Consider the following 16586-nt stretch of genomic DNA (forward strand, 5'->3'; position numbering starts at 1 on the left):
ACTTGTCCGTGTTGCGCCACTGCATAGAGGAAAACATGTAATTTGGCATCATAAGATGAGAAAGAGCACTGGAAAATCTTGCCAACAGAAAGAACATTCTCATTCCAATTATTTCTCTTCAGCCAGCATCTAAATCAAATTGAATACAAATATTTTGCCCATTAGACTAATCTGAATTGTATTTCTAGCAGTTTTTCCTGCAAGATATGTTTTCTCCTAAGAAAAATATTTAACACATTTATATCATACTTTTCAATGACGTGAAACATTTCCTGTTTTCAGCTTGCATAATTTGTGCATCTGCATGTGTTATGCACCTGTGAGTTTGAATTAGAGCATTTAAAGCAATGTATTTAGGTTAACAGAACAGTAGTAGCAAAAACTGAGTGATGGAAAAGAAAGTGTCCTACATGCTAGAATGACACAAATTCCATAAGTTGTGCATTCATTAATTTCTAAGTCATGTATGTAAAGCATCTGACCATGGACATATTACTTGCTGTGTTTTTTAAAATCCTTACTAAGAAGAGAAATGTCCCTACCTGACTTTTTTAAAAAGGTTTCTCCATTAAGACCATTCTGTCCCTTCCGTGAAAACATATATTTCATCTTTGACAACTGTTTCATGGCACTTGGTGTTACTGATGGTGCATGCACAACTTCTTCTTTCTCCTTTTTTTTTTAACCCCAGGACAGCTGCCAACTGCAGCTGACCCTGCTGTGTTTTCAGCTCCAGTACATCTTATAAAATAAAGTAGTGTTGTCATGCTGGAAACATATTTGAGGAAATAATTCATGACTATAGTTCACCAGACTGAAAGAGGGGCTCTGCATAGTGTAGAAATTATCTTTTGGTTTCTGAGTGAATGGTGACAACCAAAACACTCCATAAGACCCAGTTCAAGAAAGAGAGTAGGCATGAGTTTTGGCAAATATTGCCACTTCTGCCCTCTGGCTTAGTTTAAATGCTAAAGCAGGATGAAAAAGAAGCACAGTGGTGATCAGAGAACTGAATATTCTGAATAAACTCTTTATCCAGAGAGAGAACTCTGAATGATCAAAGTCATGCTTCATAACATGCATTCTGTTTGTCTATCAGCAAATGTACTTACATATGCCAAATTCTCAGAATCCTGGCTTTACACTAAAACAAGCAGGCTTCTTGCACTCATTAAGGAGGAAAAAACGGTCAAATATTTTCAAGCTCAAAAACTGGAGATCTGATTGTGATCATGCTCTCAGTCCCTATGCCTGTTACTCGCAGACCTTTTTCTCCATCTTTATGCATTTCATTTGTATGGCCTCAACTAAATCATTCCCCTTCCATGGCCATAGTTACAAACTGGGGTACACTTCCTGCAGTAGAACTTCCTGCACAGATAGTACTTCCATGTAGGAAATTGCTTGTCACAGTTTAATGAACAGTCACATGTGACAAATGACACTTGTGTAATTTGCTGCATGCACATGGTAAGAAACTCTGATTGGTTTCCTCTGAAATAGACTCAACTGAGTTTGCCCTCTGTGGTTCTGTGTATACAAGGTGTATGCATTTTCATATGCAGAAATTATATCTAAATAGGATATTCATATGCTGTAGTCCTGATAAAATAAAAGGCCATCAGTTATATTTTATTGCATTTAAAAATACATCAATATTCTGATTTATAGAAAATTAAGAGAATATTCTGCTTGGTCATTCCAACATGTAATTTTCTGTATTGTGAACCTTTTCCTATTATTTTGCTTTTCCTCTCCTCCTTTTAGCGTTGATAGATTTTGGGAGCAATAACATTAAGTTAGTATCTTTTTAGATACTTTTCCTGGTTCAGTGTGAATAGTTTAGGAGTGGGAAGTCTCTGGGAGAAACAAATGTCATATGAACATCAACTGCATCCTTTTCATGTAGCTTTCTATCACTTTACAATCTTATGCTGAATGGAAACTGAGTATGTTTGCAACCAATCTACTTATGAACAGTGCCATTTCTATGTTCTCAAAGAAAGTGTAGCAGGAAGAAGAAGTATGTTTTTGGAATATGCCAAAGGATAAATGGTCTTTCTATGTAGCTTGAATAATTAGCTGTCCAATGAAGTTATCGGACAGGCACAAAGATAAACTGTGTTAGCGGATAAGAAAACTTTCAAAAGCAAAACCTTTTAGACATATGGAATACATAGGGCAACACTTAATTTGTCCTATTATTTTCTTCTACATAAGTGTCACACAAAATATGTAGACTAGATTGTTGGATGTCTGTTGAAGATGCAGGTTTGAGCGTGACAAATGAGATTTACACTTCAAGTGGTGGGTTGTTCAGTTATATAAATATAGCCTAGTGATTAAAAGTCTTTGTGCTAATGTGCTAGCTCCTAGCACCATCATTATCAGCAATGTAATAAGCCCAGCTTTAGTTAATTTAGCATCTAAAAGAGAAGCATACATTTTATTGCCTTATCTGTGCCTTATCTGTAGTAAATTGTATATGAACTGGATCCAGCCAATGTTTCAGATCCTAACCCCGCCCCACCCCCATAGACCAACTTTGACAGGTGAATGGGGGCCACCTTGTATCCTTATGAAGTTATGTGACTTTGCAGATGTTCACTATAACTGCCAATCACCTGATAGATGGTTACTGCAAGCCCCTTTGATGATGTAGCATCAGGACCCATCAGCTGACTGGTGCTGAGAGCACACCTTCAAAGGGAGTTTCTATAACTGCTGATTGGCAATTACAGTGAACACCTTTGAAGTCCATCCGCAGGTGTGGTTAAAATTCAAACCACATCTGCAAACAGTCATTTCTCCTCTGCAAACCAGCGAGTTTATTGGGGCCCAAAGTGTGTCTTCAATGGGGCTTGCTGACAGTGCCAGTCTGCTGATCAGTACTGACAGCTACCCCCATCAGCTGCATTAGGGATCTCCCAGTGGGAACAATCGGGAACTCACTTTAAGTTTCCACTTGTTCCTTTAGATTTTTTTTTACCTGCCCCACATGACACCATGCATGGGGAAAAGTGGTTGTGATTTGAATAAAACATGCTCCTGGGCTAAACTGGGAACTGTGCTGAGCTTAATTAGGCCTATGGGCAGGAGGTTCCCCAACCCTGCAGAAACTGCTCAGAAACCCTATTCTTCTATCTTACATAAGCAGCTCCTTCCCCATCTTCCCTGGAGCTACTTAAGAAAGACCTGTGTGCCCTAAGGGAAGGCAGAAGTAAGGGAGCCCAGACCAGGTTGCACACACACTAGCAGCTCCTGATAGAACATTCTATGGCCTGAGAGAAATGTTGGAGCAGCTCCTATCTTCCTGGAGTTCTGTGTGCCCTGAGGAAAGATGAAAGCCCAGTCCAGGAAGCTTGTGCCATCATCTCTCACTTAGCCTGAGAGGATTTTGTCATGCCACATTTTATATCATATATTTGTTTTAGTACTTTAAAAGTAAAAACTGCCTCAAGTGCCTTGGCACAGAGGTAGTGTGTGTGTGTGTGTGTGTGTGTGTGTGTGTGTGTACACACACACTACTAGTTTCCAGGCTGTCTGGCAGTCAAAAACTTTTACTAGTCCCCCCCCCTCCAGCACTATCTGAAGGCTGTTGCCATGGCTAAGGAATGGAACCAAGAAGAGCTTTGCTGCAGACCAGGTGTGAGTCTCATTGTCTCTTCCCCATCTCCAGTGCTTTTTTTCTGGGGGTAAACGGGTATGCATACCCCTAAACATTTTGTGAATCTTTGTACTTTTGTACTTTTGTAATTTATTTTTCCCAATTTGAACTATAAAATGGTGGTTTTCTTGAGTCAAAATGAGAGTACCCCTAAACATTTTTTTAGAAAGAAAGTACTCAGCATTGCCCCTGAGTAACGAAGGCAAGGAGAAGTATCTTTGTTAGTGGGGAGAGGGGAGGTTCCTCTCCTTTCACCATGGTGGCAAAGGGAAAGGTTGAGCCATCTAGGTAGCCACCTTACCACAGTGCCACCTGTTTTTGACCCAATCTGTAACCTTCCACTACAGACATTAATGGAGCCAGTTAATTCTGTGACAGTTCCTTTTTTGTGTGTGTGTGGCAGAAAACGAACCAAAGCTCTCAAGGACACCATTTGAGTGGAGGAAAAATCTATAGCCATTGAGTGAGGGCAAAAGAGAGGCCATTCACTTTCATTAGAGGAAATATCTCACTATACTTGGTAACACATTTGGAAGTAAGGCAAAAGCCCTACAGTACTTACAATAGGTCACTGGATTCAGGGATTTCCTCATCCCAACTGCATACCCCGGTAGCAATTTATTGTCATAAATTTCAGTAGTTCCCATTGATATCTGTGGGGCAAAGTATGGTAAAGGGCCTGCAATATGCAACACAGCTGAAGGGTCTCTAGTGTCACAAGCAGGTTGGGGAGACACTTTTATTTCATTTTCCCTAATGAGAAAAGTACACTCAAGGACACTGGTGATGGTGTCACCAAACACTGACAACTTCACCTTTGCTGTTATAGGGTTGTAAGGGGGACTAGCCCAGTCAGGAGCAGAGACCATTGACCTCCACATTTCATCATGGTCTCATTGAGTCAGTGATTATATTCCAGATTTCATAATTGCCTCGGAGTGGGCAACTCTATATATTTCAATGGGTAGAGAATTCAATAGACTGTCCCCTAACAAATTTATAATATGATTTTTTTTTAAAAGCATTTCTGCTGAAGCTAATACACAGTCCAGTTCATGTGATTATTCTCAATATTCTGCTCTTATTACTGGAGACTTGCAGTCAAAGATGCGATGGTTTATAACAGATAAGCTCTGTAGGCAGTGATATTACTGTGGCAATATGCAAGAAAGTACAAAGGTAATGTTCATGCTGCCATGGAGCTTTGAGATAGAATTAGATGATCCATAACTAAAAGGTCCATAAACCAAGCCTTTTCCTCCAGCCCCTAGCGTCACATTAGAAACTGCAAATGAAAGACCTTGTAGGGCTGACAACAAACTGCTTTTCTAGAAATCTAACCGTACAGATTCATTTGCCTGTAAGATTTCCATTTTTACGACAGTGTAGGGAAATTCCAGTTCTGTTCATACAGCCAGTTATTGATACCAGGTTTTCTAGTCAAGCACACCCTATTTTTTCCTGTTCTCTCTTTCTCCCCCCACCCCAGTATTCTAAATTCAGCCTAATAAGCTCCTCATGACCTGATAAGAGACTCAAATTTAAAATAGGAAACAGAATAGAAATGGGTAGTGAACTGACATAGAAGTGGGGCCATAGATCCATGGTAGAGCACATGTTTTGCATGCTGAAGCTTCCAGGTTCAGATCCCAGCATCTCCAGGTAGGATTGTGAAAGTCCTTTCTCTGACAACCCTGGATAAATAGCCACTGCCAGTCACAATACAGGCTCAATGCTCTGACTCTGTATAAGGCAGTTTCTTGTGTTCCCATGACCTTCATTGGGATCATTGGTGAGGTACACTATGGAAAATCTATTCAGAACAAATGATAGTCAAGGGAAGTATGTTATTCCAGTACTATCCCTAGTTTAAGCCAAGCATCAGCAAGAAATAGTGCAGTGGAAGCAGGGCCTCATCAGCTGACATGAATGGAGAAATAATGCTAGAGGCTGAATCATATTTCTGAAAATTACCTCTAATTTAGTAATCTCTTCCTTCTTCTATATGAACCACTCACAATACATGATGGAAGCACATGGAAGATTGGCTTCTCAACATACTGAAAATAAATAATGTAATGCAAAATTTGTTAGGTACTGTATATATCTATCCAGAATTGACTGCTAGGGCAGTTACAGATTTTGAGAGGTTAGCCATATTTGTATCTAATAAATCTAAAGGTGTCTAGTGTCTGGAACTATCTTGGAAAATTCTCCTGGGAGCAAATAGTCTGAGAATGGGACATGGGTTGTAGTATCTGCACTAGATTTAGGGTGGTGTGGGTGCTTCCTCTGCACAGGGCACCAAGCTGAGGGGGTGCAAAATAATAATAATAATAATAATAATAATAATAATAATAATAATAATAATAATGCCTATAGTTATACAGGTATCTGCTGAGAAGTTCCATAAATAAGCAACTGTACCAAAAGGAATTACTACGAAAATAATAAGTATTTGGGGAGGGGGTATAAACAGAATAGAAGGGGGTGCATATATATATTTGTCCTTTTCAGGGGATGCCAAATTTTGTCCTTACTCAGGGTGCCATGTTACCTAATTCCGCCCCTGGCAGAAGTAGTCATTGATCTACTTATGCACCTCCAGATGGTGGAGATGTGAAGCAGCATCCTAGCGCCTAGGCATCTTCACTTGGTTGCAAGTGGCCAACAGCCAGGTGCAAAATGCACCTGCCGCCTGGCAAATTTCAAACACTGATGAAAAGCCTTACGTAGCTATGTTCTACAATTTTTCAGCTTACAAACTATGCTGTGTCCCTTTTTAGATTTCTTGTTCTATCTCGTCTTTAAATAAATAAAATAGCAATAGACTTGCGTTATCCCCAAAAAATCATTACAGGTTTATACATTTATTGTAACTGACCTTGAAGCTTTAGGATGTGTTGATTCAAAACCCAAATAAATAGCCAGGTGCTGTTTGGTGACACATGCCTTTTCATTTAAGCCATGGATGGAGAATTAGATGCACTGATAGCAGCTGATAGATATCAAGAAACCCAGAGTTCACACTTCATTAAAATGCAGGTTAAATTCTTTAAAGATAGCCATTCAGGTATCTTGTGTAATCTTCTATCAGGATTGTATCTGCATTTCAGTTTGTAAGGCACTACCTGTTTGGAATAGGATAAAGACCCATTGTTATTGTCAGACCTGTTTCAAGCTAAATATTCTTCTAGTCCTTTGTGGCTGCCATTTTTTATCAGGCATTCAGAACAGCTTTCCTTTGCTGATCTGCCATTTTCGGACATATCACTGTTTCACTTGTATGATTTCTGGTGAGACAAGCTCAGACCTGGCTGCTTTTCTCTCAATAACAGAGAAAAGAAATGTCTCTGGTGCCTACTCTGCAGAGAAAGTTCATTCATGTGTAAATTATCAGTTGGCCTTTATTTGCTTGGCCTGTGGAGAGTACACATGCAGATAAAAGGCTCTGTGGGTCAGGGTTTAGTACATGCAGGTTTCTCCAGTGGCCACAATGGCACTGTTAGAATTGTTGTCAAAGATTATCAGACAGGCTAGGATGTCTTATCATTATTTACTTGCAGTTTACAGAGTTAAAATAAAATTCTGCAAGCAGGATTCTATTAGAATGTTAGAACAAAATCCACAGCATGACTACTATAAGAAGTACCTTTCTTAATGAGAAATATTTAAAGATCCATACAGATCTGTTTAAGAATATCTGTTTGTTAATATCACAATATTTCTTTACTTCATTATCCAGGCTACCATATCACCCTCTACCAATAATAGAAAGCAGTTTCATTGCAGTGTCTTCAAAATTTTTGTCTTCCTTATATGTATAGTTGCTAATGTGACTATTGAATCATGGGGAACTGCTTTAAATATGCTAAGATATTTATTGCACAATTGTACATTCTGCGGTGATGTTTGCACTGGCATAAGAAGTAGGTAGCAGCTGCAGTCTATGTGAGGCTGCAGAAAAGTTGTTTGATCTACAAGATCAGTAGCCTGTTACTTGGTTGCCTTTCATTGAAACATAATCAAGAATCATTAAGGCCTATTAGCAGCTGTGTTGTAAGTACATTTTATAATGCAGTTCTCAGAGCCCCAGTTATCCTTACTAAAGTAAAGTTGTTAAGCTACAACTGTCTCTTAGTTACAGGAGGTTGATCATAAATGAGATAGGATACTAAGCTTTTGAAATGGAAATTCAAGACCCACAGGATTTGATCCATCAGGTCAGCTTCAATTCAGACATTTGGGACCAACCTGCCATTGAATGGCTGGTACCCAAGGTCATAGCTGGAAAGAGCACTATTAACATATCTGCATATATTTGTAATGTTATCATGAAAAGAAAAGAAAAATTATCCAGAATAACAAAATCATTTCACATTAGTTTTATTTTTTCCTTCCTAATCATTTTCTTGCCCTTCTTACTAGTGATATTTTATATTGGCTGCATTATTAGCATTCACATACTTAACTGTTTTGCTTGCTTTATTTTTAAACTTGCCCTTTGAAATTATATTAGTGTTGATAGTTTGTCATTGATTTCCTTGATACTTTGTTATTTGGGCATTTTAAATGCCTAACTAGTTTCTCTAGAAGAAAAATACCACACTATGTGAGATTGAAAACCTTATTTCTTGAATGTTTCCCGTTTGGCAGAAGGAAGGAGGTGGGTGTGAAACTCACTGAGAAGGAAGATCACTTGGTTCTTCAGAAAGGCCTCAACACAGCCACTGGTGCAGGAAGACAAAATTCTGCAGAACTAAATATTTATGGTGTCATACTTGCCCTGGCATTTAGAATACATCTTATATGGTAAAGTCCAAAATGCAGATGAATGAAAGCACTGAAATCAGTGATTCATGAGAAGTATTGTGACAGATTTGATTGCTGTTACAGATTATTTAGATAACTTATCTTGTTTCTGCTTTTTGTAAAATGCTGTACAGTCTTATGTGATTACATAAATATGCCCATAAGCTAACAGAGCAGAAACTATCTCAATGGGGAATGTAAGGAGGGTCACATATGATTATATGGATTTAAGTAGAGTATGTTCCCAGGGACTTGTGTGCAAAATATAGTAGGTGTTCATATCTGTGTGTGAGCCACTTCTGTGCAGCAACTTTCCAGACCTTCCCTGAAACATGTAACCCGGTTTATCATGCAAATCTTCATATGAGCTACCCAGAAAAAAAGCATATAGTACAGTTCTCCTGATACTCCACCACTTCAGAATGCTGTGTCAAAAACTTCCAAGCTCTGGAAAGCTAACATGTCAGAGAGAATGTTTGTAATCTAGCACAGAGACACGTGATTCCCCTACCTGCATTCTGATGTGGTATAATCAAAGGAGGAGTATAATATCCTCCCCCCCAAAAATATATATATAAATCAATTCAGTTAAAAGATTTCCAAATGGTGTGACAAAGGAAATCCATCACACATTCATTGGCATCAAACCCATCCATTGGCATAAAAACTCCAGGCACCAGTGTCATCAGGCTGTGCAGTTGTTTAGTCCCTGTCACTCCCTGGTAATTATCAGGGAATCCACAGGTGGTTATTGAACCATCAATTTTTAATCAGTGGAAATTATTCATCTCTTTTCACACACAATGAAAGCTCAACTATGATATTACAATGTTTGGCACCACTATAAAAAAATTTGCCTTGCTGAATTGGACAGAGTTCTAGTTTTGAATTCTGCTTCCAATAGTAGAAAGGTAACAAATAGGACATGAGAGTGATAGCCCTGTTTTATTCCTTTTTTGTGATGGGTGATAAACTACTTCTGAACATCGAGGACCCACTTAGCACTCTTAACTAATAACAGTTGATAGATTTATCTTTCATGAATTTGTCTAATCCTTTTCATAGCCATCTAAGTGAGGGCCATTTTCCCCATGTACAGTGAATTCCATTACTTTTATATATTGTGTAAAGAAATATCTATTTCAGTCTACTACAGCCCATCCGTTTTATTGGATAGCCCAAGATTCAGTACTATATTGTGAAATAGAGATAATCTAGTCACTTACTCCACATTGTTCATAAAGTTATTGATTTCTGTAGTGTTCCCCTTAGACATCTTCTCCACCTCCAACACAAACTAAACTGGACTTGCCTGTGGCTGCAATGTAAGTTTACATATTGGCATTATATTTACAGTTTTCTTTTCAATTCTTTTGTAAATGTTTTCTCTTCCTGGACAAATGATTTCCAGTAAGCCTTTTCACTTCAAGATCTTTATCTAGTTGGTTGCAGCCAAGTTAGAGCCATGCACGATACAGATGTTTATTATGAATAAAATGCCTTCAGTGCCATAGTGTGCTTTCAAATGGGAGTGTAATATCACAAACACATATTTGGCAACAGGTTTTTTAAAAAAACAACAACCCGTGAAATTTTCCATGAAAAATGTTCTGGGGGAGGGGATGGCTTCATGTGAACTGTAGCAAATTTACATGCAATAAATAAATTAAATCAATAAATAAAATTCCACAATAAATATCTGTCTGGAACTACTACATTGGGCAAAGAAAGTGGAACCAAGGGTCTTTGGAAGAAAAACTAAACTTGGCAGAAGTCCTCCCAAGTACATTAGAGGAGCGGAGGGAAAGGAAAAGCATGCAAACCCAAAGCTTCATTCAGCTCACAGAGTCTTGTCAGTGCTAAACCATGGTTTAGTGTTACATGTAAACTGGGCTACTGTTCTTCTGGCTCACTTCCAGCATCTAGTGAATGTAAATAAACATTTGTTATTGGTTTTTATATTTATATTTTTGCCTTTTCTTATAGTCAATTTGTGCTTTTTGTTTTCCAGTTTGTGTTCTTTTTCAATTTCCTCATGTGAGCACAATTTTAAAATAATTCCTCTTCCCTTTCATAACTTCCTTAATTTGCATTTTGTCTATGAGCATCCTTTGGCGCTTTTGAGTCTTTTCTGATGAGTCCTATAGATTCCTATTGAATCTATATTATAGTTGTTTTATATAAACTACAAGCTTCGTAATGATATTTCAACCTTCAGTACCTTCATTTTTGAGAAACTTCCCCTCCTGAATATTGATGAAGGAATATATTCCGCTCATATATGTATGATTGTGAAAGCACATTTGCACCTGATCTTGTGTACTGCTTAGGTTTAAATCAAGAATCACTTCTGCTCTTGGTGGTCCTTATTACCAAAATGTCATAAAACATTATTTATTATATCCAGAAATAACATATGAATTTACAATTTACAATTTATGCACTCATTTTTTAAACAGTTGAAGCCACTCATTAGTATTGCTTTTTCTACTTCAGCTACCTCCTTGGTTTATTTTTACACCTCAAAATTAACATCGTGTTTTGGTGAGGCAGATTCTTACTTTAACAATAAGATTCTGCCAATAGAAGTTTGGAAAGAATTCCCGCCCCCCTTCAGATTTCTAACTTAATGGACTCTATACAGTGGTGCCTCGCAAGACGAAATTAATCCATTCCGTGAGTCTCTTCGTCTTGCGGTTTTTTCGTCTTGTGAAGCACGGCTATTAGCGGCTTAACGGCTTAGCGGCTATTAACGGCTTAGCGGCTTTAAGAAAAAGGAAACAAACTCGCAAGAACTCGCAAGACGTTTTGTCTTGCAAAGCAAGCCCATAGGGAAATTCGTCTTGCGGAACGACTCAAAAAACGGAAAACTCTTTCATCAAGTGAGTTTTTCGTCTTGCGAGGCATTCGTCTTGCGGGCCACCACTGTACCTTCTTAGGATTTTAGAGCAACATTACCTTCAATAAACTTTCTCTATCCTTGTGTAGGTTTTAGATTTACTTTACTGCCAATACCCGAATAACAGTAGTCATGATGGACAGATATGAAACTAGAAAACAATGGAAACGATTTGTTAAATAGAAATACAGCTTGATTTAATTGAATTTATAGAAGGCTGTTGAAATCCATAGCTGCGTGTCCATTAACACTGAAGTAGGCATCGTCACACTTTTTGAACTGTGACAAGCATCCAAGAACCATGAAACTAGTTCTATGAGCCCAGAGAGACATTAGATTTGTGTTCCTTGGACAGCATTTTCTCATGTTTTCTGGCAAACCGCTTTTGAAACTGAGGGAAGAATCAAAAGCAGCTTGTGATAGGGTATGAAGGGGGTGTCAGGTGTCAAAGGAAAAAAACTTTACAATTTCATTCAGCTAACACAAGCCCCTTACAAAACGCTATCCCAAGTAGCTGTTTAGATCCAAACATCTTTGAATTTGAAAAACAGATAAGTCATGAGCTATTTCCTTTTAACAATATCAACCTGTTTGTACTGTAACAAAATGGTATTTGGCAGCTATCTATGAATACAAATATGTTTCATATCTATTATTATAGTACCTAACACAAATATACCACTTTTCAGCATATTAACAACGCTTTGTGGCAATTTTCCTGAAAATATAGTTTATACATCTGTGAAGAGATGTACATGAAATAATTATATGACAAAATAAAAATGCCATAGGTAACAAGCAGATTTGTTTATGAGTATAATAATCTTATTTACCATAATAACTAAACTCAAATATAAGTTATTTATAGGCCACATTTTCTGTTTTACTGCTCTAAAGAAGCACTTTTGACTCCTGAAACCAGTAGCATGAAAATTACAGCCCTGTTATATTGCAGGTGTACTATGTACTCTAAAGAGAAATAGACTGTGTAAACCTTACAGTACAGGTGAAACTCAGTAATTCTCAGTACAGGTGAAATTCAATAATTCACCTTAAAAGGTGAAACTAATATATGGGATAGACTCATGACATGCAAAGCAAAATATGTCAAGCCTTTATTTGTTATAATTGTGATGATTATGGTGTACAGCTGATGAAAACCCCAAATTAACAATCTCAGAAAATTAAAATACTAAATGAAATCAGCAAAACAAGGATTGCAAATAAAGCAGTAGTGGACCTCTGAGAAGTAGAAGCATGCATATGTACTCAGTACTTGGTTTGGGCCCCTTTTGCATCAATTACTGCCTCAATGCGGCGTGGCATGGATGCTATCAGCCTGTGGCACTGCTGAGGTGTTATGGAATACCAGGATGCTTCAATAGCAGCCTTCAGCTCTTCTGCATTGCTCGGTCTCATGTCTCTCATCTTTCTCTTGGCAATGCCCCATAGATTCTCTATGGGGTTCAAGTCAGGCAAGTTTGCTGGCCAATCAAGCACAGTAATCCCATGGGCATTGAACCAGGTTTTGGTACTTTTGGCAGTCTGGGCAGGTGCCAAGTCCTGCTGGAAAATGAAGTCAGCATCCCCATAAAGCTCATCTGCGGAAGGAAGCATGAAGTGCTCCAAAATCTCCTGGTAGACTGCTGCGTTGACCCTGGACTTAATGAAGCACAGTGGACCAACACCAGCTGATGACATGGCTCCCCAAATCAACACAGACTGTGGAAACTTCACACTGGACTTCAAGCATCTGGCATTGTGTGCCTCCCCATTCTTCCTCCAGACTCTGGGTCCTTGGTTTCCAAATGAGATGCAAAAGTTGCTCTCATCAGAAAAGAGGAATCGAACCACAGAGCAACAGACCAGTTCTTTTTTTCTTTAGCCCAGGTAAGACGCTTCTGACGTTGTTTCTTGTTCAGGAGCGGCTTGACAAGAGGAATATGACATTTGAAGCCCCTCTCCAGGATCCGTCTGTGTGTGGTGGCTGTTGGTGCACTAACTCCAGCCTCAGTCCACTCCTTGTGAAAGTCTCCAACACATTTGAATGGTCTTTTCCTGATAATCCTCTCCAGGCTGCGGTCCTCCCTGCTGCTTGTGCACCTTTTTCTTCCACACTTTTCCCTTCTGCATAACTTTCCATTAATATGCTTCAATACAGCACTTTGGGAACATCCAACTTCTTCTGCAATTACCTTTTGAGGCTTTCCCTCCTTATGGAGGGTCTCAGTGATGGCTTTCTGCACAACTGTCAGGTCAGCAGCCTTCCCCATGATTGTGCTTCCTACTGAACCAGACTGAGAGACCATTTAAAGGCTCAGGAACCCATTGCAGGTGTTATGGATTGAATAGCTACTGCACCTTTTCACAATATTCTAATTTTCTGAGATTGTTAATTTGGGGTTTTCATCAGCTGTATGCCATAATCATCACAATTATAATAAATAAAGGCTTGACATATCTCGCTTTGCATGTCATGAGTCTATCTCATATATTAGTTTCACCTTTTAAATTGAATTACTGAAATAAATGAACTTTTCCATGATATTCTAATTTTTCCAGTTTCACCTGTAATTGCTGCCACTGAAGAGCATTCTTAAAATTTACAAACAGCATAAGCCATAGAATAAAACTTTCATAAATAACATTTTTTTAAAAATACCCATTTGATCCTCTTATGCTATTTCTGATATTTGTGAATACTGTTAATACAGGTTATAATTTAGCAGAGAAATCAAATATATATTCTAGCCAGTGTAAATTGTACAGTCACTACTGCAAACTAAGTTAATTGTTGCATCTGAAACACACTGAACTTTGAGGTGATTTCAGTACAGTGGTGCCCCGCAAGACGGAAAACCCGCTAGACGAAAGGGTTTTCCGTTTTTGAGCTGCTTCGCAAGACGATTTTCCCTATGGGCTTGCTTTGCAAGACGAAAACGTCTTGCAAGTGTTCTGATTTTTTTCCGCTCCCCCCCTTTTTCTAAGCCGCCAAGCCGCTAATAGCCTTTTAGCCGCTAATCCGCTAATCCTTTAATAGCCGCTAAGCCTTTAATAGCTGCTAAACCGCTAATAGCGCTAAGCCGCTAATAGGGTTGCTTCGCAAGACGAAAAAACCGCTAGACGAAGAGACTCGCGGAACGGATTAATTTCATCTTGCGAGGCACCACTGTATCTTCTATTTAAACATTTCCTTGAATTTTTTTGAATTTTTTTTTAGAATTAAAAGTGTCCCTTTATATTTAAGATTCTTAAGACTTCAGCCCTCCTGAACCTATATGAGTTTTCTCTTGCTTTTCCAGAGGGATGATTCTTGAATAGTTTGAATGGTCACACATCTACCCAGGATCAGTGTTGGCACCTGACACCCTTGGACAGCTGCCAGGGCCCAAGCACGCCTTTAAGCCCCACTATTAACATCTGCCTTAGATCTCCTTTCCTTTGCAATTTGAATTTCCCACAATGCCCCTGAAGTAGTAGCGTTCTGGGGCATTAAGAGAAATTGTAATGATGCTGCTTTGATTGCTCCAGCCATGTAAGCTGCCATGACCCACCAACAGAAAAGGGAGCTCTCCAGATTGCCCAAGGCACCCCAAACCCTAGACTGTCTCTGGGAATAAAATGTGTAATGCACCAAGTTCCAGGTAGTTTCAACCATTGCAATGATACCAGTTTCACTAAAGATCTAGTCTATCTGAAATACAGACTGCAAAGCTACAATTTTACCATCATGGTGATCAAAATTACCCTTTTCAATGCATATTATTTAGAAACATGCATCAAGGTTTACTGGGAGGATGTAGATTTACAGAGGTAGTTGGTGCCTATTTTGAAACATGTTGATATATGGCACATGTATGACTTGTGAGTTAAAATAATGATCCACATTAAGAAAAAGTATAATTTTCAGAGTATTTTTATTAAATGTAGGCTGAGTAACAACTAAACCAGAACATATGGCATATCCTATTTTTAATGTTCAGTTATCAAACACTCAGTGGACTACCAAAAATAGTCACTATCATATCACTAAGAGTTATCAGTGCAAAGCATCTTAGTCATTTTGGCAACAGCAGCAAAAAAACCCTAATGTAGCATGCTTTCCAAAGATAAATGGGAACTCTTTGATCCTGCTATTAGGCGTAGGGTAGTTTCAGAAATTTGAAAATGTTAATTAGAAAACCAAATGCTCCTAATTTAGCACATTATCGTTATAATGTTTAAAATTATATTATTGCATGTTTACATTATTGATCCATCTTTATTGGCTCTATGCTGTGCTTCCGTTCTTTTTCTTCTGTAGAAATGTCAGTTTTTGCATTAACTCATACAGTCCTTTACAAACACTAAACTTCAAGCTCTTGTGTTCACATTTGCTAATGCTGCTGGTTTAGACTACTACTATTGGCTTCAGTTCAACCTGCTACTTTTTCTTCCAGTACATAACCGCACTTTCTAGATGGTTTGCATCTTTCTGCAGAAGGTTTATCCTTTAAATTAGCATGGCATTTCACTGCACCACCCCATTTTTAAAAACAGTATTATACAGGCAACAATTTGTTGTGTGTCATTAACCCTCTATAAAGGCGTGATCTAGTCATCTTATATGGTTGATTTTTTAAAAAAATTAAAAGCTTTTCACAAACTCTGTATTTAAAAATAAGTAGGTTTGCAGCCGCTGGAAAGTTTCATATAAGGGAATGTGGCCACTGGGCTAAAAAGGATTCTTCAATTCTGTTATACAGAATATTGAACAAGATAGGTGAACATCAGGAACTGGTTTTTTTGAGCAAGGGCCTCAGATCAAAGTTAATACTTGGACTCTGCCTCCTGTAGAAAACACTGGTTGTCCCAGTCTACAGTGAATTATTCTACCATTTATCTGCTGAGACTCAGCACCTGCCAAAGGAAAGGGCCCTACTAACAAAGTTGCCATATTTCCTTTTTCATATCCGTGATTGATACTGACTGAAATTTAAACTATGTTTCGCATTTGGCCCCTCCAGACATTATTCTGTTTCCATGGCAGCATGTTCCTCAGACCAAGCCTGTCTCTAAAACATGACACAAAAACTTATTTATACAAAATGTCTAGGACTTGTTAAACGGAGCAACAACAAAACCCCATGGGCCAACAATTATTAGGCATAGAGGCAGTAGAGGTAGAACTATATGCTAAACAGAACTATTTCTCCCTGATGCTACTTG

At 38.4% G+C, this 16586-nt stretch overlaps 1 protein-coding gene and 1 long non-coding RNA gene across 10 annotated transcripts in view; one reads left to right on the plus strand and one right to left on the minus strand.

The window, feature by feature from the left end:
- ARB2A (ARB2 cotranscriptional regulator A) overlaps positions 1-16586 on the plus strand; it is a 209396-nt gene that overhangs the window by 175960 nt on the left and 16850 nt on the right. For 2 of the 9 annotated variants that reach the window (XM_083465447.1, XM_083465441.1), the window contains exon 11: positions 8324-10438. The exons of the other annotated variants lie outside the window; for them this stretch is intronic. In XM_083465447.1, coding sequence (XP_083321573.1) covers positions 8324-8343 — 20 coding nt within the window. In that variant the 3' untranslated portion in view covers positions 8344-10438. Of the gene's footprint in view, positions 1-8323; positions 10439-16586 lie in introns of those variants that run through there. 9 annotated transcript variants of the gene reach the window in all.
- LOC310688773 lies at positions 6130-12393 on the minus strand. Its single transcript, XR_014517168.1, has 2 exons — positions 11403-12393; positions 6130-11115 (listed from the first exon to the last, which is right to left on the minus strand). It is a non-coding gene; the product is annotated as an uncharacterized lncRNA (long non-coding RNA).

Source organism: Podarcis liolepis (assembly GCF_965112155.1).
Source record: "Podarcis liolepis genome assembly, chromosome: 11".
NCBI lineage: Eukaryota > Metazoa > Chordata > Lepidosauria > Squamata > Lacertidae > Podarcis > Podarcis liolepis.